Source organism: Rattus norvegicus, chromosome 1, assembly GCF_021556685.1.
Source record: "Rattus norvegicus strain SHRSP/BbbUtx chromosome 1, alternate assembly SHRSP_T2T, whole genome shotgun sequence".
NCBI lineage: Eukaryota > Metazoa > Chordata > Mammalia > Rodentia > Muridae > Rattus > Rattus norvegicus.
This window is the reverse complement of record NC_141534.1, coordinates 27,507,184-27,530,843: the sequence shown is the minus strand read 5'-3', so window position 1 is coordinate 27,530,843 and position 23,660 is coordinate 27,507,184. Positions and strand designations below refer to the sequence as shown.

General features: G+C 43.8%; 1 protein-coding gene across 2 annotated transcripts; it reads left to right on the top strand.

The window, feature by feature from the left end:
- Positions 1-2,053: 2,053 nt before the first annotated feature.
- On the top strand, positions 2,054-21,943 carry Hddc2 (HD domain containing 2). Of its 2 annotated transcripts, none has more exons than NM_001108460.1 (6): positions 2,054-2,160; positions 3,198-3,319; positions 5,114-5,216; positions 9,098-9,166; positions 18,181-18,319; positions 21,537-21,940. In NM_001108460.1, the coding sequence occupies exons 1-6, from the start codon at positions 2,092-2,094 to the stop codon at positions 21,632-21,634; spliced, it is 600 nt and encodes a 199-aa protein (NP_001101930.1). In that variant the 5' UTR covers positions 2,054-2,091; the 3' UTR covers positions 21,635-21,940. The 2 variants fall into 2 exon arrangements, with proteins under 2 accessions (NP_001101930.1, XP_087423524.1); XM_087567398.1 differs by having other exon boundaries at positions 2,082-2,561; positions 21,537-21,943.
- The last annotated feature ends 1,717 nt before the right edge of the window (positions 21,944-23,660 follow it).

Genomic DNA, 23,660 nt, shown 5'->3' with positions numbered 1-23,660 from the left:
AGGCCATTCTGTAGATACTCCCTCAACAAACTCATTTGCGTACAACATGGTAATAATAGCTGTTGTAATCCCATAGGGATGTTTCATTGCTTTCTGAGCTTTGGCCCGAGTAAGAGTCAAACCTGTTTCAAATAGCTGGTAGACAAGCGAAGAGACTGAGGTTAGCAGGGGAGTGTCCTGTCCATGACTGTAGATCCCTGTCAGAGTCCCTCCATTCTATGCTGCTCTTCTCCTCTAGTAAGTAACCAACCTACAGACAGCTTACAGCTCTTTTTGCCTCTCAAATAGCTGCATTAAACTCTTGAGGCCACACACACCTCTTACATTCCTGCGAACCACTGTGTCCCCTTTCAAGAGATCTTTAAGTAATGCCAGTGGTTCAAGACAAGGCCTTTCCCTGCTCCTCAACCTGTTTCCACTGCCCCTATTCAAGTAGGAGTATTCTTTCACTGCTAAATCTTGATGGGTGCGATCAGAACACAGTCCAAGAATGGAGTTGAGCTAGGGGAATTCGTGTGCTTGTGAGAAAACTCCAATTAAACAAGGAAAGAGTCTTGCAATTGCAGCTTCTTCAAAGCCCAGAACTGTTCTTAGAATGAGGTTTTGTGCTCTTCCCAGGAATAGGAGTGAGTTTACTTCAGCTGATATTATTCATATGCCTCTATGGGGAAACATGTTCTTGCCACATATGGCTTGATGTTGTCATTAAATACTATACTCATGTGAATATTCGTAACCCTCAGAGTACAAATTGCCTGATTCTCTGAATAAAGAGCCCCCTAATTCTCCCAAGTTCACGCTGTCAAACTAGGGTGGTAAGCAAGGTGCTAATTGAAAATATTCTACTTCCATAAAGTCCTAGTTATGACTTTCAGAATGTTTTATGCTCTAAACAGCCATGTTCACAGGAATGTTTAGTGATAACTTCTGATTCGAACACGCTGATTTGAGTGTCTAACAGTGTGACTTATAGGGAGAAAGCAGATAGGGATTATATACAAAAACAGGAATAGGCCCTCTACACCTGGGAACTCAGCACAGCAAGGCAGCCTGGCAGTGCTGGCACCTGAAACTTGTGCTTTTATTTTACAGATAACACAAAGTGATAAATAGCTCACCTACCAAGTGCTGGAGATCACTTGGGACCTCATGTATACAAGTGCTTCTTCGCTATACTACACCGCCAACTTTTAATTTCTGCTATAGAGCTGACTTATAATAATCCCGGATACTGCTCATGGATGCTGCCTTGAGTTCTATACTGAGTAACATTCTATACCAACCTTATGCTATGATGACTATACATTTTCTACCATAGTTCCTGGTACAGAATTCTGGCTCAAATGGAAGGCATGATAGGTGTATTAAGCAATAAGAAACAAGAACAGACGATGGCTCATCAGAACCACCAGCTTTTAGTGCCCTGTATATAAATAAACCTACTTTGGTACAAATAAAATGGGATTCCTTTTTATTTCCCTTTCTTTTTGAATTTTATCCATATCCTTGATTCTCCTTGAGTTTTGCCCATATTCATTAACTGCCCTTAAAATCTTGTACCGTTAAACTGTCAATGGAAACAAGTCCTGGAAAACGCTGATGAGTTTCGGGCAGAATGGATGCTTGTGGTTTCAGCATGGGCTTGCTTTTACTAGCCCATTGCCTGCTTCCTCCAAAGTCTCCCTTCTCATTTCTTCCCTTCACAGGCTTGGCCAAGTGCCTTTGTTAAACTGGTTATGGATGTTCGGCCTTTAAGTGGCGCTCCTTAGAGCTAGCTCTTCCTGCCAATCAGACACTGGGCTTCTAAGAGATAAGGTTTGCAGACATTATCCAGCCTCGTCCTCTTCAGGCCTTTCTGCCCTTAGCGTCAAGCTGCGATCCATGTGAAAGCTGATGGTAGTTAATTGAGCAGAGATCACCCAAAGCCTGAGCATTGGGCAGTCCATTCAGAGAAGGTCGTCCCCCAAAGAAGGAAGTGGGGCTGTGGGGAGGAGCCAAAGAGAGGGGAGGGACCGAAAGACAGTGGGGAGGAGCTAAAGGAGAGTGGGGAGGGGCCTGAGGACGTCACCAACCAGCTCTTTACACTCCAGCATGGCTTCGGCCACATCCAACTGCCAGGCCGGGCTGTTGCGTTTTCTGCGTCTAGTCGGGCAGCTCAAGGTGAGCGAGTGGGCTCGGCCGGGCCGGGAGGCGGCGGGGTCCAGCTCAGGCTCCGACCTCACGCAACCTCCCTCGCTCAGCCCCGCCTCGTGCGGCCTGGATGTGCCGGGAAGGAGCTGGCGGGAACCCAGCCGAGGATTCTTTGCGGGGCGCCGCCACAGCCCAGGTCATGGGCGGTGCTGCGGAGCTGCAGCGGAAGGCCGGAGTGTGGCCCCTGCTTATGAGTAGTGGAGACCTTCCTCTGTCGCCGTGACTTCCGGAAATGACCGTTTCAGTAATTCGGTTTCAGCGTGCACCAGCTTGTGCAGAGCTTGTGCAGAGCCCCCTACGTTCCAAGACGAGCTGTTCCCTGACACTGTGACTACTGTTTGTGAAATCCTTTAGAAACATAGAACTCCCAGGTAAAATGCAGACTCACATGATCACATCATGATCTGAATAAAAGGCTTCACTGCCGTGGAAATTCCTCCAAGCCATCTGAGTTAGAACTGGGGAGTCTGTTACATGTTATATGTACAAAATATTCTATTACTGTATGAAATTTTTTTTGACAGCAAAACCCTACTCCTCTCGTAGTTAGGAAAAATATAGGGGCTTTGCTTTGCATTTTTTCTTAACTACAACACAGTATGGAGACCAGATGGGCAACACAGGCTGGGAGCCTGGAACTTGAGTCTTCCCCTGTTGAGTTCTGAGATTCCAGGCATGTACCACCAGGCTTACCACCAGTTTTGCTTTTATGTCTAAAACCTTTTTGTGTTTTTGTCCCACAGTTATACTTCAGTAGCACGGAGTAAAGACTATTAGACTTTCGTATACTCGTGAATTGCATTTTGCCCACTCACTAGTTTGATTTCGGATTTTGATCGCTACGATTAGTTTAAATAAAGCATTGTTTAAAAATATGTTTGAAATCATGACTCGGCTGATATGTGGCTCTGTGGCCATTCTCTGGCATTTTCTTCAAGAGCACCTTTTGGATTTGTTGTTTCCAGTGATGGTTTTTTGTTTGTTTAACCCCTTATCTTATTTATTAGAGAGTCCCACGGACTGGCTGGGTATATAGAAACGTTGAGAAGCCGGAAAGCGTGTCAGATCACATGTACCGGATGGCAGTTATGGCTATGGTGACCAGAGATGACCGTCTTAACAAGGATAGGTAAGTTATTTGAACATTGATGCTTGTGAACATCTCTGGACTCTGCGTGAGGATTACTCAGTTGTAAAACACAGTAGATTTTCTGTTGTTAGAGTATACGTTGGTCTCAGGAGAAACAAGTGGAAAGTTAGGGCCTTGAAGGGTGAATATGTGTGAATTCCATTTTTTTTTTTTTTTTGGTTCTTTTTTTTCGGAGCTGGGGACCGAACCCAGGGCCTTGCGCTTCCTAGGTACTGAATTCCATTTTTGCATTAGCATTTATTTTGCTTTGAACTAGCAGCTTTGATGAGTAGTGATAGCCATTTTAAGGCCACAGCTATAAAGAGGTAGCATCTCTTTAGATAATCAGCAAGTTTCTATTAAATTCTCAGAAACAAGACAAGCGTTTACATAGAAGACAGCAAATGAATTGCACAGGCCTGATGTGCATTTCAATAAAAATCACAACATAAATTATGGTAGGAAACTAGCCAGTTATTCTAGTAGCAGGGAAGATCTCATGTTCTTGGTTGGTCTTCACGGGTCAGAGGGCATCTGAACTGGGTGACACAGGTTTAGAGGTAGTGAAAGTCTCTGCACCCAGAGCATGCAGAGCCAAAACCCCGGTGGTGGGAAGGCACTGGAGCACTCTGGGGGACACAAGGAAGTAAGGTTGACTACAGCGAAGTTCTTGGGGTACCCAGTGAGTCCTGTTGCTCTGCAAGGTAGTGTGGAACTTAGGGGATTTTTGGCAAACAAACAAACAAAAACCCCAAGACAAAAATGAGGTCAGGTGGAGAACTGAACGAACTTGGTCAGAGGTTTGAACTGAACCAGAAAAAAACTGAAGGCAGAGAAACCTAGGAGGCGTCAAGACCTTTTGTTGACTGTGAGGACTGAACAATGCCAGCCCTTCTGGGGCACCTGCCTCACTATTTGCATCTGCCATGCTGATGATTCTTCTCATAGCCATGAGTTAAATGATCAGTGAGTTAAATGGAAGGAGAACATCATCTAATGTAATCTTCACATCTCCCTTATGAAGTACTTCCTCCTAACCCTGGCCCCTTTTAGTGATTCTGGGCATCGCACTCAGAGCCAGTACACTATAAGCTGTAACCCTTCAGTCCCATTTTATATGGGTACAATGTAGGCTGACCAAAGGAAGCCTGTGAGTTAAGCGAGTAATTTGGTAAAGTTCTATAGCTAGTAAGGTCAGTAGCCTTACTATACAAATTCAAAGCCCTATCAGTTCAGCTGCACCCATTACCCTATATATCGATCATTTTGGCAATAGGACATTGGAGGTTCTAAACTTGGTGTAAGTAAAACATCTCCTGACTTTGTGGAACCTTCTAAAATGAGCATTTGTAAAATCAACCATTTTTTAAAAAGTCAGTTTATCCTATACTCTGAGTTAGTCCATATAGATAGATACATAGTATTAAGTATTCATAGGTAGTTTTGGTTCAGTACTAATGTAGGCTGATAGAGTATAATTACTTTAGAAAGTATTGTATTAAAATAGTCTATGGGGGGGGGAGAAAAATATATTATTAAGCTTGAAAATAGTATAGAGGGCTGGAGAGATGACTCAGTGATTAAGAGCACTGACTTCTCTTCCCCAGGCCTGAGTTCAATTCCCAGCACCTACATGGTGGCTCACAATCATCTGTGATGGGATCAGATGGCCTCTTATGGTGTGTCTGAAGACAATGGTAGTTTGTTCACATACATTTAGAAAAAGTGATGTAGAAAGGAAACTTGTAGTGAGTGTAATTTTGTGTAATTATTCAACATTTCTTGCCTGGTTAGATGTATACGCCTAGCCCTGGTTCACGATATGGCAGAATGCATCGTTGGGGACATAGCACCTGCAGATAACATCCCTAAAGAAGAAAAGCACAGAAGAGAGGAGGTCAGTGCTGGTTATCAACTCTGCAAAAGATCCCAACCTGTTGCCTAAGCGAATGAATTCACTAGTCTTGTTGCAATAAAGGAGGACACTACCTAGCCAGTCTCAGCAGGGGAAAGTTGGAGAGGACGGGCTAAGAGTTTTAGGGCCTAGGTGTTGATATGGAGCTCAACTGATGACAGTCAACTACCTGAGTCTGTCTAGAGTTTAGTAGACAACTGGCTGCATCTGTGTAGAGTTAGTAGACAACTAGCTGAGTCTGTGTAGAGTTTGTAGATAACTAGTTAAGTCTGTGTAGAGTTTGTAGATAACTAGTTAAGTCTGTATAGAGTTTGTAGATAACTAGCTGAGTCTGTACAGAGTTTAGTAGACAACTAGCTGAGGCTATATAGAATTTAGTAGACAACTAGTTGAGTCTATAAAGCTGTAGACAACTAGCTGAGTCTGTATAGAGTTCGTAGGCAACTAACTGAGTATGCATAGAGTTTAGTACTTAATATCTTAGACTTTGTGGGGATAACGACCTCTTCAAGAAAGTCTTGAAGTACGTTGTTCATACTGACTGCTTTTAGAATGTTTATTGTCTTCTCTAAGCGAGGGTTTCTTGACCAGAGAATTGGCTTGGGCTTATTCCCCTTGTTGTTTAATATAAGACTAGGACTACATGTCTGTTCCTGCCGTGTATGACTCTGGAACAGAGAGTCATGTTGGTTTTCTTTTTTTTTTTTTCAAGACAGGCCTTCTCTGTGTAACCCCGGCTGTCCTGAGACTCACTCTGTAGGCTGGATTTCCATTCAAAGACTCTCCTGTCTCTGCCTCCCAAGTGCTCAGATTAAGTGTGTGCACCAGCACCACCTGGCTTTTAAGCCTATGGCCCCTGGTATTCCCAGGCAGTTTCCTATCCCAGTACTGTCCAGGCCTGTCTAGATTCTGAAACCAGACAAAACTGGGCACGTTCAGGGTCACATGACCGTAGACAGGCTTCAGTCTCGTTAGTGGGTATAGATGAATGGCACAGCTTTCAGTAGATAGAACAGAAGAAATAGCTGGGACTTAACTCCATTTGTGGAAATTATCTTCCCTAACACACGCAATCTATTTGGAGAGAAATTCTCTGAATCACAGATATATTTGGTATTGTAATTACTATTAGTAAATTTTAAGTTAGTTGTGTAGAGGCTAGAGATTTAAAATGTAAAAAAAAAAATATTGCGTTCACAGAAAAATAGCTTTCATAAGATACTAAATTAGGGTCATGGAAGCTACAGCTCTGAGGCCAGGGCTGAAAAGAGACATTTTTGAGGCAGAGAAACACAGGAAGAAGGCTCCCTTTATTCGTCCCTCCCCCACCTCTCACTTTTTCATCCTTACAGCTGAAGAAGGGCTGGAATCCAGGGCAACCATTACTGCAAACAACTTGTCTCATGGGCCTTTGAGATTGGTCCTGAGTCCAAAGTGAGGGAGCTGTTATCAAGATGATGTGATGGAGAAGGCAGGTTTAAGAAGCTATTGTCAGAGCCGATAGAGACTAGAGCTAACGTCCCCAAGAAGAGAGAAGATCCCATAAAGAATTGGAACTAATTTAGGTTCAAGCCACCCTAAACCACCTTGGGGATAGTGTAAGACTGGGTTGTCCGTCCATCTTCCTCCCACAGGATTGGTTCAAATTATAGCCTGTACATCATAAGAGAAGGAAATATTTCTCAGTCTAGGTCTAGACTGTTGTGAAAAAGAATTCTTAGGTTGCTTGACAGAATTCATGAAGAAAGACAGCAATCTGCTGCAATTCTCAGTTACAGAAAGGAATTGGCATTCGAATCAGAGGATGATGGGTAAAGAAGTATGATCTAGAATAAGAGGATGGAGAGGAAATTCCTAGCTGGTGAAGCTCATTGGAGGATGTTGGTTTCATTTCTGTATAAATACGGACATTAGAGTGAAAAGCCATGCTGAAGATTGCCGTGGACAGAGGAGCTGACGTGGGAAAATGTGCCAGGAAAGGAGCTGCACTGACCCTCTGGGAGAGTATGACGGTGTTCTCCACAGAAGAGCATGCTAGAACCTTCTCACAGCCCTGGTAAAGGAAGCATAGCTACCGAAGGCGGAGAAAACCAATGACTCCTGACAGGATGGGTCCTGGTTAGTGTCACCTGAGGGAGGAGCACTCTAGGTGTTGAACAGTCATGGTGCTGCTGCCGACTCCTGCTGATTCACGGAGGAATGAGTGTCATAGGCAGAGGGACCAAGCAAGCCTCTTAAGAGAACATCAAGTTCTTGGCTGAGAAGCGCAGGACCTGGAGAGAGCTGGCGCTGGTCTGGGTTCAGGAACCGGAAGGTGGGGACTCCTTTTACAGATGGTGTTTATGCACAGGATTCAGCCCCCTGAGGCACGCATTAAGATAATGAAATGAAGGCTCCTTGCCCTCAGGACAGATGCGCACAATGTGAGCCAGAAGCATCATCGCCCAGAAGTTTCTTGACTGGCGTGGCAGGATTTTTCAAAGAGCATAATAATTTTTAATCAGTAAGAAGCTTTTTAGTAGGTCAGTGTTTGGATGATGTGATCTCAGAAATGCTAACTCAGACTTTGGGATGTGCACGTAAGAATAAAGTACCTTGCATGAGGGAGGCGAGGGTTACATTTTGTTCAGCCATGTTCAGTGCTGGCCCAGCTAGCTAGGAAGAGGCAGGCAAATAATTCCCGTTCAAAGCAGTGTTTAAGCATGTGCTCCAAGTAGATTAGACTTCAGTGTACTCATACTCAACTGTCCCTTGAGGACTTCTGAAAACTGAAACAAGAAATAGTGTATTGCTGGAAAAGTAGGGTAAAGCACAGTGCTTATGGAAACGATATATAAAATGTATTTTCTCAAGTTCATTGCAGAGATTTACAATAGAGAAACAAGAATAATAGAAGTATAAATACAGTTCCAGCCACACAGGATGGTACTGCCACCCATAAGAGCAGGTTGCTGGAACTGGTAACATAACAGCTCTAGGTGCAGCTGTAAGCTACTGGGCGGTTTCCCTGCCAGTGTTTTATACGTAGGCACACAAATACCCATTCCTTTTCTCCAGTTCATTGTTTCATCTTATCTGAGGCCTTGCTTTTACTGAAGTTGATGTTTAACAGCTTATTCTTTTCAAAGAGTTTAGCCTCTGGTCAACACCAGAATAGAATAAGAGGTAAGTAGGATGCGATGGTGAAACACTTTAAGGCTATCTGGAAGCAGTTGCCCTTTAAAAGATGTGATGTTTGGGTGAACGGTAGAATGGTTGAAGGAAGCAGGAGGCTGGACTGAGGCTACCATGTGGAACTTAGAAGTACTTATGCGTGAGGGAAGAACACTTTTGACCTTTGTTCTCTCATTTTCTACTTTTCTCTGGGTTTTGGATAACGACGTGGTGACAGAGACTCTGCTGGGAAGGCCTTAGAGTGCCAGCATTGAGTTGCAAGAACATCCCCTCGAGCAGTTGCTGGGGACATAGTGGCTATTTGATCATGCTGGCTATTGTCCTGCTGTTGACACTGTGGACCACCAGAGTATAGGAGAGGGCTTTCAGGTGGGCTACTGCTTGAGATGGTAAGGTCATTTGGAGCAGAGAGGACAGAGTGTTCAGCAGTGCATTCTGGGAATCTGAACCTAAAAAACAGTGTAACTTCTGTTATGTCGGTGGTGGTAATTGCCTTTCTGTGTGATGCTTTTAAGTTTTTCAGTAATGGAAGTAATAGAAAATGAAAATAACTTCTCTAAATGGAACCAGCAAAGGCCAGTTTACTAGGAATTATTCGAAAGAATCTAAGTCCCTTGTTTGGCATTTATAGACTAGGTAGTGACTTAGATGAAGGTGAATGTAATCGACATTACGGTTTCGTATTCCAGGAGGCCATGAAAGAGATAACCCAGCTGCTGCCAGAGGACCTCAGGAAGGAGCTATATGAACTCTGGGAAGTGAGTATACATTCTGGGATCATCTTATATTTATTGTTACTGAATTTTATATTGCTTGCCTGTGTTTTAGTTGCTCAGATTTTGTTACTAGTATCTGTCTAATTGCTGTGGTTTTGCCTCCCAGCTGCTACAGAAACTTCTCGGTGCTTATAGAAGTTTTTCTTTGTCATTGTTTGTACTTCTCTCATGGCTACAGTACTTGCGACAGCTCTAGGTGAACAGTTCTTGTATGTGTGGTTGCTTTGACTGCACCCATGCACCCGTACCTACTTCTTTTATTTGTGTGCATGCGTGCTCACATGTGTGTATATGAGTGTGCAGGCCAGAGGTCAACCTCGGCCCTTAGGTCCCTCCACCTTGAGTTTGAGGCAAAGTTTCTCCAGGCAGAGAACCTTCAGATTACAGCATGCCAGCTCCCACTTTGGTTCTGGGGATTGAATTTATGTCGTCTTGTTTGCAAGATAAGCACTTTTACTAGCACTTTTACTGATTGAGCCATCTACCCAGCCCCCATTTCTAATTCTCAAAACATGTAAAGGACACACTTAAAACAAGGTGGGAGATGCCTGAGCTGAAGTTGTCTTCTGGACTCTACATGGCATTGGGTAGTTCAGAGCTGACCTTTAGCCCGTGACCTTGGGTACTGTCCTTTTACCAAGTCTGTTGCCCATCTATAAATGAACAGAGTGAAGTCAAGGTGAAAGGCATAGAGTGGGCCCATCCAGTGCAGGGGCTCTCCTGTGCTTAGTCCTTGCCGCGGGAGATGAGGCTGAAAGGATTGGGCAGGAAGAGCAGAAAGGCAAGAGTAAATGTTTTCTGTCAGTTTCAGTTTCTAGTAGCTCTCCTTGAGTGAGCCTCTCGACCTGCTCTCTTTCCTGCTCTTGAACAGACCCTATCTTCACCCCCCACCCCCAACACACACTCTCCCATCAGTCTCAGACTCCCTTCTAATACCTCAGTCCCATCCAGTCGCCCTCCTCTGCCCTCTGCCCTCTGAACTCCATATAAAGGCCCCTCCCCTGCAGCCTGATTGGGCTCCACTTGTCACCTGCTGCTGTCTTCACCGAGCCTCCAAAATAACCTTCCTTAAACCCTCCTCAAAACCAAGAGCTCAGTATACATGCCCACCTGCCTATGTGCAGGAAACCCAGCTTCTAACATCCATGTCCACAGTTGTTGTTGTTGTTATTTTAACAGTTTTACTTCTAACAAAAACTTTAAAAAAAAAAATCATTCAATGCCTTGCAAAACCAACGGATAGCATAGTGAGTTGCTAGAAGGGTAAAATTCCTTTAACTTCCACCCAGACCTATCTATACTTGGAACTTGGTCTTTCATCCTAGAAACCTGTGTTTCTATGTGCCTGATCCAAATGTATCTGTATACCGACCGCCAAGTCCCCTGTAGTAACTGCTACCCCGATTTTCATTGAAAACATTGGATTCCGTCTTTATCTTATTGTTCATCCTTGGATGTTGCACTTCAGTCTCCTGTGTATATTTTAAACTCAGCTGTCCTTTGGATCTCTGTAACCTACAGACTCTCCCCAGCACACTCACCCAAGTTGGTCACGTCGAGGCTGTCAGCTCCTGAACATTCGGTTGTTTGAGATTTGTCTGTGGTCGATTCTTACGAAGGGCTCCTGGAGCATCATTCCCTAACTTCTTGCATTTGACTCAGTTTCTTTTTTTTTTTTTTTTTTGGTCTGTAAAGTTAAATTTCTCTGAATATACTATCTCTAGCTCATAGTTCTCTTTTTTGAGTACATTAAGTCCATTTCTCTCATTTTCTTTAACACAGAACATTGCTGTCAAAGTCTGGTTGTCAATTTATTTTCATTATATGCCAGATTCTGTTTTTATAGAGGAGTTCAAAGGATTTCTTTTCCGTCTGCTAATTTTCATTAGGATGTATCTTTGTATTCATATATGGGTTAATTTCCTTAGGTATTTAGTCCATGCTTTTAGTGTACTGTAGAAAAAAATGTAATTGCAAGGAAGTTTTATTGACATCTAGTTTTTTTTTCTTAATTTTCTACTACTCCTATATGCTTTTGTTCTTTTTTGCCAACCGCCAATGTTTTTCAGTTTTCAGAACCCCTTTGTCTCTTAATTTTTAAAACTATTAAAGGTACTGTCCGTTTTAGTTTTTATTTTATCTTAGACATATGTATTGTGCTCCGTTGCCCTTGGATTCCACATCACTTAGATGTCTTCTCTAAAATAAGTCTTTCCTCTAATTTTTTTCTAGGTTGTTCCTTAGTGTCTTACTTTGTGTGTGTCTTTTAGTTCTTTGGAGGTAGCTTGTTGCAGGTTTGATCTGTTTTTAGATCAGAGAATATCTTTCTGGTGTGAATGAGGAACTTCTGCTTCTAGCTGCTAAATTCGTATGGGATCTCGCCCCTGGCATTATTCGTTGCTCATTGGGTTTGAGATTATATTTCCTGTACTGATGGAAGGAAACTTAATTCATGTCTCCCTGCTAGGGTAGTTGCTGTTGTCATCGCTGTGTGTGTGTGTGTATTTTAATGTAATATTAGAGAAATATGGAAACTTGTGTTTAGGGATTTCCTAACTTTGTTTTCCCTTCCCATAATTAAGTAGGTCTTTTCTTCCTTAATCTTGATAGCCTTTACTCTACTCAGTTTTGATTCTCTTTCCAGCATGTGATTTTATTCCTGTCCTGGTAAAAGAAGACCCCGCCTGGGTCGGATAGAGTATTGTAGGACTGGACCGTCCTTGTGCAAGCTCCCGATGCTCGTCTAGGATTAGGGCGCACAGATCTTGCTCAGTCTCTGTCTGCATACTTGGGGCTTACAGTGAACAGCCACTGCCTGCTAAGCATTTCTTGTACCCCGGTTCTTTCTTCACACAGGGGTCAGTCTTTAGGCAGGCTTTTGGAGGTCAGTGGGCCGTCTCACTTGCATGTAGTTCATTTGTTTATTTATTTTACTTCATAATCATATTTCTCAAATTCTTCCACATTTTCCTGTCCTTGCTTCCATGATTTCAGACCAGACTAAATTTTTTGCTAATTCTTCTTGGAACCTGATTTCCCTGCTTCTAATTTACCCACTGCCCCACACTGCAAATTAGAGTAATCTTTACTAACACCAAATCTGAATATGCCACTTCCTGGTGGGACCAACCCTTCTATGATGCCCATGCTGCACAGTAAGCTGAGCTTCCGTACAGGGAGCCCAGGCCATGCTGGCATACATGCTTGCTCCCATCTTCTCCTCCTCCTCCTCTCCCTCCTCTACCTCCCCCTCTTCTTCCTCATTCCTCTTCCTCCTTTTTAGTCTTCCTCCTCCTCCTTCCTCATCCTCCTTCTTCTTTTTCTTCCTCTTCCTCCTCTTCTTCCTCCTTTCTCCTTTTCCTTCTTCCTCTTCTTCCTTCTTCCTCCTTCCTTTTCCTCCTCTTCTTCCTCCCCCTCTTCTTCCTCCTCTCCTGCATATATCCCTGAGCCTTGAGAGGAGGGTTTTGGTGAAACATCCTGTTTAGGACTGAGTGCTCTAAACTTCCCCATCTGTCTCTGTACATTGTCTGCCTGTGGATCTCTTTGTCAGTTTACTTCTGTTTAAGAAGAAGCTCTTCTGATCGGGATCGAGTGATGCACTGATCACCTCTAATCAATGATTTCCACTGCAGTGCAACACAAGCTCAAGGGAGTCTCAGCAAATGAAAGGCCACCTTGTTTGCTTGATAGAATGCATTGCTTATTACATTACTTTATTCATCTATACTTAGTTTTTAAGCAAGAAAATGTTTACCCTTGTTAAAAGTGTTAGTGGCCTGTCACCTAGCAGTGTCTTGGCCACCCCTGTTTTCTTTTAACAGTGTGTTTTGACTTAGCTCATCTGTTTTTCCCTATTCAATAGTTTTTCAAGAAGAGGTAGTTTATGTTGGTATAAAATTTAAAATTTCTTTTGGGTCTTCTTTTTTTGTTTATTCTCTAATCCTTTTTTACAGTCCAGACTTCATCCCCCTCTGTTGCTATAAAATTATTTAAAAAGGCTGTCTTTTCCCCCAACTAGGTCTAGTACCGTAGTGCCCCAAGATATCTGTTAGATGTCTTTATCTCAGTCAGCAAAGCGTCTCACCCACTCTGCTCCATCCCATATCACACTGCTGAAGGCTTCTCTCTGAGCCTGGCAGCAATCTCTCTACCCATCTAGTTCCCTAGGCAGGCTTCACCATGCCAGAAACACACATCCCAACTCCATGGCGGCCCTGTGTCTCTGCCGCCACACACTCTCCCAAACTCAAATCTCCACAGGAAAGAACACACAACACAATAACCTCTGATCCAATTGATAAGATATAATTGCCCACCTAAGCGTACAAATCCCTATACACACCCATCCCTTAAGAACATTCATAACAACCTGTAAGTGTACAGATTGGAATCTTAACATCCGCCTCTATGTTCCCTCAGCGGCTTCTTCCTCCAGTCTCCTTCCATTTCAGTCTCCTCCTCTTCCCTCAAATTTTTCTCCCACCCATCCTTCCTTCTCATCCAATGACAGGACTTGTTCTGTCTTGTACCTGCCTTCAGCTGTATGACATCATCCTACACCCCTCCAGTTCCCCTCCCCCATACTGTTCTCCTTCTCTCCTTCTCATACCCCCCCCATCTCCAAGAGGATGTCTCCACCCCACACCCCCACCCCACCAGACCTTCCCACCCCCTGGGGCCTCAAGTCTCTAGAGGGTTAAGTCCATCCTCTCTCACTGAGGCCAGAGCAGGCAGTCCTCTGCTGTATATGTGTCAGGGCCTCATAGCAGATGGTGTATGCTGACTGGTTGGTGGCTCAGTGTCTGAGAGATCTCTGGTGTCAAGATCAGTTGAGACTGCTGGTCTTCCCATGGGGGTCTTCCCCCTCCTACTTAGCTTCTTCCAGTTTTTCCCCAATTCAGCCACAGGGGTCCCTGGCTTGCATCCATTGGTTGGATGTTATTATTCACACCTGACCCTTTCAGCTGTTTGTTGGGCCTCTCAGAGAGCAGCTAGGCTCCTGTCTGTAAACACATCACAGCATCAGTAACAGTGTCAGGGTCCCAGGCCTCCCCTTGAGCTGGATCCCAAATTGGGCCTGTCACTGGACCTCCTACAGATTCAACACAGTCCCAATCAAAATCCCAACATAGTTCTTCAAAGACATGAAAAGAGCAAGTCTCAAAGTCATCTGGAAAAACAAAAAATCCAGATTAGTGAAAACAGTTCTTAACAGTAAAAGGACTTTTGCGGGAATCACCATACCTGACCTCAGGCTATACTACAGAGCGATAGTGATAAAAACAGCATGGTACTGGTGTAGAGACAGACAAGTAGATCAATGCAATAGAATTGAAGACTCAGAAATAAACCCACACATTTGATCTTTGACGAAGAAGCCAAAAATATACAATGGGAAAAAAAGTGTCTTCAATAAATGGTTCAGGTCTAATTGGTTGTCTATATATATAAAAAAAAAAAAGAAAAGAAAAGAAAAATGGATTTTTGTCACCTTGCAGAAAGCTGAAGTCCAAGTTGATCAAGGACCTCAACATAAAACCAGATACACTGAATCTAATAGGAGAGAAAGTGGGAAAGAGACTTGAACTCATTGGCACAGGCAGAAATATCCTAAATACAACTTCAGTGGCTCACACTCTAAGATCAATAAATGGGACCTCATGAAACTGGAAAGCTTCCATAAGGCAAAGGACATAGTCAATAGGACAAATCGGCATCCTAGAGATTGGGAAAAAAATCTTCACAACCCCACATCCGAGAGAGGGCTAATATACAAAATATATAAAGAGCTTAAGAAGCTAGCCACCAAGAAAACAAACAACCCAATCAAAAAATGGGGCATAGAACTAAACAGAGAATTCACAACAGAGGAATCTCGAATGGCTGAGAAGCACCTAAAGAAATGTTCAAAGTCCTTAATGACCAGAGAAATGCAGATCAAAATGACCCTGAGATTCTACCTTACACGAATCAGAATGGCTAAGATAAAAAACTCAGTTGATGATGCATGCTGGTGAAGATGTGGAGAAAGAGGAACACTCTTTATTGCTGGTGGGATTGCCAACTGGTTCAACCACACTGGAAATCAATCTGGAGGTTACTCAGAAAATTGGAAAACGATCTACCTGAAGACCCAGCTATACCGCTCTCCGGCATATATGGAAGAGACGCCCCACTATGCCAAAGGGGCACATGCTCCACTCTGTTCACAGTGGCCTTGTTTGTGACAGCCAGAAGCTGAAAACAACCCAGATGTTTCACAATGGAAGAATGGATGCAGAAAATGTGGTTCATTAAACAGTGAAATACTACTCAGCTGTTAAGAACGAGGACATCATAGGTTTGTAGGCAAATGGATAGAATTAGAAAATATCCTGAGTGAGGTAACCCAGACCCAAAGGGACATGCATGGTATGTACTCACTAATAAGTGGATATTAGCCAAAAAATTACAGGATATCCATGATACACTTCACAGGACTTATGATGGTTTGCATATGCTTGGCCCAGAGAGTGGCACTATTATGAAGGTGTGGCCTTGTTGGAGGAAGTGTGTCACTGTGGGGGTGGGCTTGGAGACCCTCCTCCTAGCTGCTTGAGAATGCTCAGTCTGTTCCTGGCTTCCTTCAGATGAAGATGTAGAGCTCTTAGCAAATCCTGTACCATGCCTGCCTGGGTCCTGCCATGTTCCCTCCTTGATGATTATGGACTGAACCTCTGAACCTGTAAGCCAGCCCCAATTAAATGTTGTCCTTTATAAGACTTGCATTGGTCATGGTGTCTGTTCACAGCAATAAAACTATAACTAAGACAGGGCCTAAGAAGGTTAACAAGCCAAAGTGGGGGGGGGGGGGGCAGGACTGAAGCCCTGAGGGCCAACAGAAAGAATGGAAACAGGCGACCTTAGGAGGTAGGAGGTTAGAAATGTTAAAAACAGTTCTTGGTAATTCTTTAACTGTCAGAATACTTCTTACCCCAAAAGCTTGGTCTACAGTGTTCTTTGGCAAACCCTGAGTTTAAAATCATTATTAAATTTACTTATTGTCCATGTACATATGTGCACACACATGTGAAGGTCAAAGAACAACTTATAGTTAGTTATTGGTTCTTTGTATCCTTTGTGTTTCAGCGATCAGATTTGGGTCATCAGGCTTGGTGGCAAGCACCTTTACCTGCTGATGAAGGGGCATGTTACCAGTTCCATTCCTTTTTATTGAAAGATAAAATTACAGAATGCCTTTACAATTAATTTTTAAGGGACAATTCAACAATTGCATGTTTTAAAGTATTCTGTAAATTCATTACCATTTTCTATAGAGGCAGTTGTATCATGTTGCTTTCTGTTGCTGAGATAAACACCATGAACAATAGCAGCTTGGGGAGGAGAGGGTTGATTGGCTAACACATTCTAGTAATAGTTCATCATTGGGGGAAAGAAGGATAATAACTGAAGCAAGAGGAGAGCCAGGAGCACTACAGAGGAGCATGCTTTCTAGCTTGCTCAGTCTGCTTCCTCATACACCCCAGGAGCATCTGTCCAGGGGATGGCACCGCCCCAGTGGCATGAGCCTTCTCCATCAATCACTAACTAAGAAACTTCCCCACAGGCATGCCTACAGGCCATTCTGACAGAGGCAGTTCAATCCAGATTCTCTCTTTCCAGGTGACCCTAGTTTTGTGTCAAGTTGACAAAAAAACTAACCAATCCAAAATATACTGTATTTCTGAACACTTTATTTTTTTTCTAACTTTGAGCAGAAAAGAAATTTGTTTGCTTAGAGTACTCAGTGTTTGGCTAAACTATGACCCTGGATTTATTTAATTATAACTATATAAATATGAATGTAAATGAACACTTAAATAAAATATAATTTTTAAAAGTGCCTTTGAGATAAAGCAAAATGTATTAGGCTTCATGCTTAAATGATTCCCCTGTGTAAGGTTCAGCTCTTACCAAATTCAAGTGGCTGCCTTTATAAGAATAAGGCTTCAAATGCAACTAGGAAGCCTTTCAGTGATTTGTATCACGTCTCACTGCCAAGAAAGCATGACAGGATTATTATCTGAACACGTCTGGGGTGGAATTACAAATGAGCATTCTGCAGGAAACCAGTTGGGAATACTTCAGTCTTGGTAGAAGAATGATCCTGTGTAGCACTGATTGCAACTTTTTGTGGCAGGTGATATGTTCTCCTCTGAGAATTCCCCCTGGAACTCCCAGTTTCACTCAGAAGGGACAGTGGGAAAGAAAAGGTAGAAATGTTCCTCCCCTCCCACCAGATTCACCATCTCCTGCTACCAACATGCATATACAGTAGTGTCTGTAAAATTCATAGATTCACTCAAATACCCCCAGTAGTTCAAACCAGAGTGTCTTAACTAATTATTCTAGGTGGACTCCAAGGAAGGGAGGAAGGAAGGAAGGAAGGAAGGAAGGAAGGAAGGAAGGAAGGAAGGAAGGAAGGAAGACTAAAACCAAATATAGTGAAATATGTCTGCAATCTCAAGTCCAGGGAGGCAGAGATGGGCAGATCCCTGGGGTTCACTGGCCCCCTAGCCCATGCAGCCAACCACAGACTGATGAGAGATCCCATCTCTGTCTCAAGCAAGATACACAGCCATTACAAACACATTCGTCTGCACAAACGTGGGCTCATATACATATAATTAAATTTCTTTACAAAAAAAAAAAAAAAAGAATGTTGATCTCGAAACCAAGACAGGAAGAGAAGAATTTGGAAGTGTCTGAGACAAATGAGACTCGGGGAACCCCATGGCCTTTGTGGAGTGATTATGAACGTCCTTGCATGGAGTCCCAGTGCTAATCTGAGCGTGCAACTGGTGTCTCTAATTATCTGCTCACTGTGGAGAAATGCAGTTGGTATTGAATATTCATTCCGTAAGCTATGATTCTGACTCCAGGTACCCAGATAGGAAATTCCCTAGAATCTCCTTCCAGGCAGCCTCATTATAACCTTTAAACGTCCCTCTCCTTAGGAGTATGAGACCCAGTCTAGTGAAGAAGCCAGGTTCGTGAAGCAGCTGGACCAGTGTGAAATGATCCTTCAGGCATCAGAGTATGAAGACATGGAGAACAAGCCTGGGAGGCTTCAGGACTTCTATGATTCCACAGCAGGTACTCAGGCTCACCAACATTTTTGATCGGTTGGTTTACTTTGGCTTAATCTGAATGTGAGGATTGATGGTGTGTTTATTGGGCCCACATCGGTTCCCCCTTCTGACCTTTCAACCAGAAAGAAAATGGGAATGGCGGGATGGTTGAGATGCCACTGGCACTCAGCACTGGCGAACACTGTCCTGTTGATGGCTGGGCACCGTCTTCACATTCTGCTCTGCCACCTGTCAGCTGCTGGTCTTTTGACGTCTCACAGCCCATGCCCCGTCTGAAAACTAGGGACCAACATTCCTTTTTCAAGTCCAACGTTGGTTTTCAGGGGGAGATAATGAGTGTGGAAGGGCTCTTAGGTTGGAGTGACTTAAATCAGGTCTTCCACCTCCTTGCACCAGGTGGGCATCACCGTCATTGTAGTACCTCAGGGAAGCCCTGGCCTCCTAAAGCGTGGGTTTGAGTCTCCCATATGCCACGAGTATACCTGTAAGTCTCCATAAACCGCCTAGGCTCTCTGAGCCTTTGTTTCCTTTTCTTTACAATGGAGATAGTTACGCCTGGTGTGGGGCACTGAGATCCAGAAGGGCTGAGGTTGAGGACAGGCTCAGTTAAATAGTAAGACTCTGTCTTCAAAAGCAAGAGCTAGAGATATAGTTCACAGTGGAGCACTTGCCTGGCATGTGCAAGGCCCCGGACTCAACCATGCAGTATAAGCTGGGGACGCTAGTAGGACTTACATTATGGAGCGTGTCTGGATGTAGGAGGATAGCTCTGTGGTCTGCTCGGAGAGCACCTGGCACTGTACACTGTCTTTATGTCGATAGTTCACAAAGTAAAGAGCTATACCTACCGAGTTAGAGATGGCCATTCTTATAGCTTCTCAAATACGAATCCTTGTTGATTTCCCTTTATGGTCAGTTCCGCGTCTGTTTCCCCTGAGAGGGCAGCAAGGACAGGCCTTTCTCTGATCTGCCAGGACCTCACCAAAACAAAGTTCTAGCTCACAGACTAATCTCCAAAAATACTATTCGCATAAGCATGAAGCCAATTCAGTTTTCTCTTCCTTTTTCCAGCTGTTTCCTCTGCTCTAGACAGGGCTGTCATTATTTTATACTGAACTGCTAACTGCTACTGTAGATAATAGGTATCATCTCACCTTTTGCAGGGGCTGGGAGGAATGGAGTGGGCATCAAACTTGGAACCTTGGGCATACCAGAGAAGCACTCTACTCCAGACCTATGCCCCTAGGCTGATATCTTTATTTTTAAAACGCATGGCTTTCCCTTTTCTAAAACATAAGCTCCTGACACTTTTGACTGACCTAAAAAGTCCTGGGACCTGCAACTACCCGTCTTTCTGGAGCTCTTCCTCATCCTCCCAGAATTCTTGTTCCCTGTTCCTCACTTTGCACTTACTCTGAGCTTGCTACAACCTTGCAGTCTCCCTCTGCTTCTCTCCTTTTGTTTGCTTCAGTTACTGTAACAAATCACCAGAGGTAACCAACTTACGAGGAGGAAGATCATTTTGACTCATGATTTTCGACATGTTAGGTTGTGAGTGCTTGGCCCATTGCTTTGGGTGGTGGTGGCACATCATTGATGGGTATATGTTGGAGTACAGCTCTTCACCTCATGGCCAGAACTCGAAAAGCAGAAGAGACTGAGCTCTAACTTAGACAAGGGCACAAACTTGTAGCTTCATGTTTTATAGGGTCCACCACTTCCCTTCTTTATGGTCTGAGTTTCTTTTCACAGTACAGCAGCAGTAGTGAGTGGCTATAATAGAAATCACAGAGTATGGAATGTTTCCTTTCTGGCCTTTTACAGTCGTGGTGTGCTGGTTCATGCTGTAAGTGGCGAGTGGATTCTAAATAGCATATTTCACCGATAATTTAAAGTGTAGGTCATGTTATGCCGTCTTTGCACTTTACGGTTAGTTATCTTCTGATCTAATGCATTCACAGTGGGAAAGGAAAAAGTAAAACAGAAGTCGAATCAAATGTCGGTGTAGATTGTCTAGTGCAAAGCCTGCTTGCTGAGAAAGAAACATAAGCCCAGAATGACTGTGACTTTTCAACAGCTGAGAGCCAAGATTCACCTTGTTTGCACTTCAGCATGTTTCTTCCACTAAAAAGTTAGTAAGTAAATATGATCAGCCAATCGGACAAATGGCTTCTCATTACCACAGTGACAAGTGCGTGAGGAGAGGACTCATTCCTTTGTGTGTGTGTGTGTGTGTGTGTGTGTGTGTGTGTGTGTGTGTGTGTACAAAGATAAAGAGGCTGGATGCATGGAAAGGTTTGGAAAGGGAAGAAGAAAAGGATATAGTTATGTTTTCATTTAAAAAATTATTAGTTAAAAAAAGTTTTGTTAAAGAAGCATAAGATCCATGTAAACTATTACAATTTAAAGACTTCTTTTATTACATTTAATTATTTGATAGCAGGTGGGGGCATGACACAGCACATGTAAGGAAGGGAAGGGCCCACTTTGGGGAGCTGGTTCTTCCCTCCCACGGTGTGGGTTCGGAAGGTTGTGAGCTCCTTGACAGGATGAGACTTTGTGGCAGCCCTGTTACAGCAGTTCTGAGGAGGACCTCAGGCGTTGGCTTCGCTTTTCTCTCCAATCCATAGCACAGCTCTGTGCTCTTTTTCTGCTCTCGATTTCTGAACCTTGCACTTGCTTTGGGGAGCAGCAGAGTTCACGGCTGCTGGGATGGGTGAATGGGAGCTGAAACTTGAGAAATGGCTTTGGGGCTGAGGCTTTGAGGGCCTCAGGGGTAAGTGGTATCTATGATTGATAATGGTGATAAGGGTGTGGTTATTGCCCAGAGCAGAAGCCTGGGGAGGGCTGAGGAGCACAGACAGCAGCAGGCCATTGTCTCTGCAGGTCTTGGATCCCATTCCTTCATTCAACAGTTCTGCAAGAAACAGATGGCTCTCAGCCCTTTCCACTCTCACCAAGCTTCCCCCACAGTTCATGGTAGAGACACTCAGGGACTGCCTGACAGTGTTTCCTTCAGTTCTGCCTAACTGATGACTCTTGGTTTGATTCTCATCTTGGCACCTTTATAAGTGTTTTCCTTTCCCCTTTCCTTGGACCCAGAATCTCCTCTTGGGGATGTGGTCCAGCTCATAACAGAGCCCCTGATAGTAGCCATGGGGTCAAAGTGAAGAAATGGGTGTCTTCTCTCATCAACATGGAAATGTCTTTTTCCTCCCCAGGAAAATTCAGTCATCCTGAGATAGTCCAGCTTGTTTCTGAGCTGGAGACAGAGAGAAATGCCAGCATGGCCACAACCCCGTCAGAGCCGGGCTCCTGATGGCCACAGCCCCGTCAGAGCCGGGCTCCTGATGGCCACAGCCTCGACAGAGCCGGGCTCCTGAGCTCACCTTGCTGCTCCACAGCGCTGCTTTGTTTGTTCCCTGGGGGTTTTCCCAAGATGAGCGTCTGTTTTCTGTTGTCCGGACTTGAACAAGAAATGTGATGTAATCCAGGCCCTAAAAGAAGCCACCAAACCAGAAGTGGTCAGGAAGGTGCTGTGGATGAAGACTGGAGAAGAGAATGCTTTTTTGTGTGAATTAAAAAACAAAACAAAACAAAACAAAAAAAAACACCAAAAAACTCCAAACTTTGGCTTCTGTTCTGGATTTCTTCAATTCTTCTACTCAGGCCTACCAGGCTATGTCCTTGAAGGGCAGATTCATCGGAAGTTAGGATTTTTAGTTATTACTTTTTAGACCTGATTCTTCTTCAGGTGCTGCAGTTCGCTGCTACTGTGCCCATTAATCCTGTGTTGTGACACCCAGGCGAGACGCTCTTACTGCACGGTCACTTTCTCAAGGCTGACTTGTTGCTGTTTGAGAAAACGTTTCACTCTAGCTGGTCCAGGCCACCCTAGATCCTCTCCTCACTATGCACAGCGAGAGCCAGAGTTTGAATTTTATTGAATTTATTTACAGCCCCTGACTGTAGCTGTCTAAGCCTGCTCTCAGGCCTGTCCTCTTTCCCAGTGCTTTATCATCTGAGGATGTAGATTGAGGCATACGTTGCCAACACCATGTGTCTTCCCCTTTAGCTTTCTTCTCCCTGGTTTAATGTCTTCATTATAATAACAGTCACGAGTGGTGATGAAGAATGTTCTAGAGTATTTGCACCAAAAGTACATATCTACCAGCTTCTCGTCTCCCTCTTACTCCTCTGTGGTGGGGATAATAATCCAGTCCACATGCCTTTGCTTGTGCACTCCATTGAGAAATGTGAAAGGGATGGCCTTCCTTGCAAGCCTTCCTGGTAGGTAATTCAGCATGGCGTGGTGAGCCCTGTTCCTTTAAGGCTGGTGTGGAACACTGTAAGCAGCATTTCTCCAGAAACTCTTTGCAGTGCCCATGGATACCAAGTCTGAAGGAAGCAAGATACATGATCTCTTCAAAAGAAACACGTGCGTGTGTGTATTTACTGAGTGGAAGGTAAGGAATGGAAAAACACTATTTTTGAAGGTTTGATTAGCATGGAAACAATACTGCCTGTTAGTATTGTGGAGCCTTTTCAGCTTGAGATTTTATACAAACTAATCTCAGATCTAGTTCAAGTGTTTGTACCAGAAGCTTCTCCATGGCCCTAGGCTTTGGTTTTCCATGACCAGTTAGATCTGGACTTTAATGTAAGGTATGTATGTCATGAGAGCATTTCTCTTGAGTAGTACTAATGCTACTTAGTGGAATGAATTGTTTTCTGAGAAGTTATTATGAAAAGAGCCTGGTCCCTGGTTCTCTCATTCTGTAGCTCACTGTGTGATCACTGTCTGACAGCCTCTCTTGTCAGCCTCAAGGCTATCTCCAGAACTAAAGAGATAATCCTGAACTTCCAAAATTAGGAGATAAAATATACCTATTTTTCCCTTATAAAGATTTCAGCCTCAGGTTATTTGTATCATCAACAGTAAAGGCCAGGCTAAGACATTTGTGGTTAGTTTTTGTTTGCCTTGATATGAGATAACCATGTGAATCCAAAGAGTTAATGAAGGGCAGCAGGATGGCTCCGTGGGTAAAGGAACCTGCAGCCAGGCCTGATGGCATGAGTTCAATCCATATGGCTCTACGTGGTGCAAGGAGAGCACCACTCCAGTAAGTGCCTCTGAGCATACTGTAGCCCGTGTGCTGGCTCGCCTCCCCCAAGCCCTCTGCATAGAATGTGCGGTGACTGAAATACATTTTTGGTTTAGGTATTCTCCCTTGTGTCTTGTTGACATGGGATCATTTCGACTTGTTAGTAAAAGGTTCTGTCATTGTGTACAAATCTTCTTTAGTAGTTGTCAAAAGATTTTAATACATGTGAATGAGCCCAGC

What these genes read in the sequence shown, in the direction of transcription:
- Hddc2 (NM_001108460.1), top strand. Translation starts at nt 2,092, where the DNA reads ATGGCTTCGGCCACATCCAACTGCCAGGCCGGGCTGTTGCGTTTTCTG. An exon ending in AAAAGCACAGAAGAGAGGAG is followed by an intron (nt 5,217 to 9,097) that starts GTCAGTGCTGGT and finishes TTCGTATTCCAG; the next exon opens with GAGGCCATGAAAGAGATAAC. An exon ending in AGCTATATGAACTCTGGGAA is followed by an intron (nt 9,167 to 18,180) that starts GTGAGTATACAT and finishes CCCTCTCCTTAG; the next exon opens with GAGTATGAGACCCAGTCTAG.